We start from the raw sequence: 4,708 nt of genomic DNA, 5'->3' as shown, positions 1-4,708 counted from the left end.
ATTCAGTCTCCGCTTCCCCCACGCCCTCATTTTACGCCATGGACACACGGAAGACTGCAAAAAAGAGAAACTTCTCTAACGTGGAGATTGAGACGATCACCAGGGAGGTAGAAAAAAATAAAATAGTTTTATTTTGCAGTTTAAAAAGCGGAATAAAAGATGATGATGCGATGTGGAGTACCATTCATTCACATTAATAATTGCATGACAATTTGTAATATTCGTCGTATTATTTCATGATATTTATTATTAATGACGTTTATTGTTATTTAGAAGAAGAATGTCGTTATTTTCCTGCGCATTTCCGCACCAACTCAAAACGTGCGTACACCACCTCCTGAGCTGGCGTAGGATTTGAGAGTGCCGTACGCCAACGTCCATATTGAAAAATCTCAAAGTCACCGTGGTTTTGGGTGTACGCCAGGTGTACGCTGGAAATATGGTGTACGCACTTTTGATAAATGAGGGCCAAAGTCACCGTGGTTTTGGGTGTACGCCAGGTGTACGCTCCAAATTTGGTGTACGCACTTTTGATAAATGAGGGCCAATAAGAGCCTCTTGGTAGATGCTTTATGTATATTATTGTGTCTAATCAATTTAAGTGTGAGTAGGATCTCATTATTAGAATGTCTTTGACATTTTATAACTTCAAACAGGACATATTCTGTTAAGGTCAGTAACAGATTTTAAATTATATTACTCACAAATAAATTTGTATTCTGATGATCAAATATTACTTGTCACCCAAGACTGGTCTTCCAAGTTCCTCAAATTAATACACTACTTCTCTAAATGTTTGCTGGTAGGATTCCTCTGGTAGTGTTGTCAGTCCTCTGTGACTTTTTCCTCCACTGTAAAATCAGAGATCTTTAATAAAGGAGTATATAACATGGTTCACATTTATCATGGCTGTTCTCTTTATGGACAATATGGAGCAATACAAACATTGGATCTAACACTGGACAGTACCTACTGTACTGTCCAGTGCCTACTAGGGGAATACCAGATAAACAGTAGAAGGAACAAATATAAATATCTGGATTTAAAATATATATTTCCTTTTATAGAAACAGTCCATTAAAATATATTTCTATTAAATGTGATTCTACATAAGTGATCTTCACTGTTACAGCTGTATCATCACAGAGAGGTTTTTGTATGAGCAGCAGAGATGGGGACAAGTCACACAAGGTCAAGTCCAAGCAAGTCTCAAGTCTTAACCATCAAGTCTCGAGTCAAGTCTCAAGTCACAGTTCAGATAAATCAAGCAAGTCAAGTCAAGTCAAGGGTTCACCCTAAGCAAGTCAAGTCGAGTCCTTATAAGTTTCAAGTCAAGGGTTCACCCTAAGCAAGTCAAGTCGAGTCCTTATAAGTTTCAAGTCAAGGGTTCACCCTAAGCAAGTCAAGTCGAGTCCTTATAAGTTTCAAGTCAAGTCACAGTACTAAAGAGATGAACACACACACACACTGTCCTCTGTTTCTGACGTGCGCTCGGTGCGAAGCTCGATTTCAAAATTAAATATTTTTCTCCTCCGTGGTAAAATTTTTTGGGGGGACGAAGCGGAGGGATCTTGAATCAGCCTGAAGGGGTTGTATTCGCTATAACAACCGCCTCGCTATACATCATCCCGCTTATTACATGGCTACCTACCAAATAAATCTATAATTTGACACAAAATATTGATTTCAAAAGGATTTTATTGATTTAAAAACGATTGTATTGCTTCCTCTAAAGAAAATAATCCGTTCCGTCTCTGGTTAGAATCCTGCTGCATCCATAGCAACGCGCTGTTTTTCATGGCAACGGTCTGTTATCAAGAAATAACACGCATTCTGCACTGGAATTCAGCCAATCCATGTAATAAGGGCTAATAATAACAACCTTATAAACTAATTATTGTGACTGAAAAACTGCCTAATATGTAATTACGCTGTAATTATTCTTGTTTGTATGAGTAAAAAAAAAAAACTCTTCGAAATGTTTAGGTGCTAGTAATCACATCGGCGCCTCCATGTTAGCCTTTCATGCAGTAAAGTTAACTGTTATGGTGTAAGCACAATGCTTTTTAGTTTCCACACGCAGTCCACAAACACTTGAAAATGCCCACATTTAATAGACATTATAGCCTACGTGTAATAATATACATTCCCGCTCATTTTAAGATGCCCATCAACATTAAAATTCAGGCTATGCCACTGTTATAGTCAAATTCCCTTACATATATTTACCAGACGTATTCAGTAATGATAATGGTCACAATTCTAACAAGAAAAAAAACAAACATAATATGCAACATAAGGCCAAATTATGACAAACAAAAGATTAATTCATTACATTAGTAACTTAATCGTTATAGATCTTAGAGAAACTGAATATAAAGAGATTACTTTCTTACCTTTCCTTGTGGTTCTTAAAATAACGAATGAAATTGACGTTGTTGCATATTTTGCATCTGGCAATTTTTTTTTATTCACACGGTCCAGTTCAAAGTCCTTGTATCCAAACGATACTATTTGTGGAGCTCGACTAACGTTACTGTCTGCCATGTTTGGCGCGGTTTTAATTGTGCAGCGTTAAAGGCACATACGCTGATTAGTGGTGCTGATGTCACAACATATAAAATAATTGTATTGCTGTTTGTTTATTATAAGTTCAAGTCATTGTCGAGTCTTCCACTTCAAGTCAAGTCAAGTCTCAAGTAAATTGTTCTCAAGTCAAAGTCAAGTCAAGTCATTTTCATACTTTAATCAAGCAAGTCACAAGTCCTGAAAATTGAGAGTCATGTGACTCGAGTCCCCCACCTCTGATGAGCAGTAATAGGGATTGTATCACTGTGATGGACTTGATGTTGGAAGTAAGTAACAAGACAATTAACTTCTTTATTCACATTTTGATGTTTGTTGAATGTTTTGGTCTTGTTTTGTTAATTTGGCCTTGATATTGAGGATTTTAAAATGTTTCATTGATTTAGAATATTTACAATTTCTTATTATAATGAGGCACATTTAAATATGAATGTCATTCAATCTACTTAATTTGATAAAAATGCACTTGCATTATTTTAAAGATAATGTGGAATCAGCTTACGTTTTATTAGTTGGATGAATAAACACATACTGCAAAAGATTGTTTCATTGTCAGTGTTAGGGATTCATTGAAAAGTGTTGGTAATTTGGTCGATTTCATTATTTGAACCTCAGTCTAAAAACATTCAGCTTGTCTAATGAGCAGTAGGTTTTTATATGAGCAGTAATAGGGATTGTATCACTGTGGTACACTTTTGGTGGCGGCACCAGACTTGATGTTGGAAGTAAGTAAACAAGGTCTTCTTTATATTTGTTCATGATTGAAAGGTTTTAGGTTTCTCACTTTGTGTGAGAAAATATGTTCACATTTTAGAATTGGAGATTTATTTATTAAATTTTTCTTGAAATTTAGCATTTCTATTAAATAGTAATAAATACATTGTTTGAAAATGATAAATTGTTAGTTTATTTGTGTCTGATTTGTATTACTGAAGCCTTAAAAACGTAATGTGTCGGTTATTGAAGTTATAGTTATTTTGTGAAAGGGACTCAACAGTTAGAGAGTAAAATAAATAATTGTATACTTGCATGTTTCATTAATCTGCTATGTTTAGTAATCATTTTATGACATATTCTCTTACCTTTCACCAATTATAATCTTGAATTAATGTATATTGCTTTAATAAATACCTTTTGTAAAGGAAAGAGCAGTGGACTCTTAATTTTTTCCAGAGGCTTATTTTAGCCTTTACTTGATGCAGTTGATGTGTTCTCTTTGTTCCAGGTAACACTGCCCCCACCCTGACCATCCTGCCCCCCTCTAGTGAGGAGCTGTCCAGTACAACAACAGCCACACTGATGTGTCTGGCCAACAAGGGCTTCCCCTCAGACTGGACCTTGAGTTGGAAAGTGGACGGGAACAACAAGAATCAGAAGTCCTGTTCCGTGGTCCTGGAGAAGGATGGTCTGTACAGCTGGAGCAGCACCCTGACTCTCACTGCCCAGGAGTGGACCAAGGTGGGAGAGGTGACCTGTGAAGCCCAGAAGAGCTCCCAGACACCAGTCATCAAGACCCTGAGGAGGGATGACTGTTCTGGTTAGGACCTGTCTGTCACATTACCCAGTGAAGAGAGGCTGCTGGTTCTTTTGCTTTTACTTCGTTTTGACAGATATTTTGTCTTATTAATCACTTACAGTGAGCTTTGCGTAAGTTCATGTGTCCATCCTCTATGTAGATGGACATTTGATAGATATGATATGGTCTGGTCGTACTATTATAACACACATTTGCTTTTATACGTTGATGAAAATAAAGATTTCGCTTTGTAGGAAATATAAGTTGTTGTCTTTCATTTAATTCAAGGATATTTTATTTGCAAATATTGAATAACTAATAGATAATAATAAAAACAGATGTGGTTTATTTGAACATTTAAATGTCTTAATTCTTATTCAAGTTCTTACGTGGAATCTATGGTCATCAATACATAATTACACAATATACTAAAATGTTAACAATTTATGCATTGATGTATAGATGAAAACAAAGATTTCCCATAGTAGAACATATATGTTGTTTCATTGAATTCAAATGTACTTTATCTGCAAATACTGAATCACAAATAGATATTAATAAAGCCAGAATCATGTGGTTTATTTGAAAAAAAAATTCTTAGCTTAT

General features: G+C 35.6%; 1 gene segment (V, D, J or C); it reads left to right on the top strand.

Moving 5' to 3' along the window:
• The first annotated feature begins 792 nt into the window (after window positions 1-792).
• On the top strand, window positions 793-4,365 carry LOC114829941. The segment is given in 3 exon segments: window positions 793-802; window positions 3,252-3,311; window positions 3,812-4,365. Coding segments are annotated over 3 exon segments (387 nt in total).
• The last annotated feature ends 343 nt before the right edge of the window (window positions 4,366-4,708 follow it).

Source organism: Esox lucius, chromosome 21 (assembly GCF_011004845.1).
Source record: "Esox lucius isolate fEsoLuc1 chromosome 21, fEsoLuc1.pri, whole genome shotgun sequence".
Lineage (NCBI taxonomy): Eukaryota > Metazoa > Chordata > Actinopteri > Esociformes > Esocidae > Esox > Esox lucius.
Note: the sequence above shows the minus strand (reverse complement) of the source record. Positions and strands in the feature narration are given on the sequence as shown.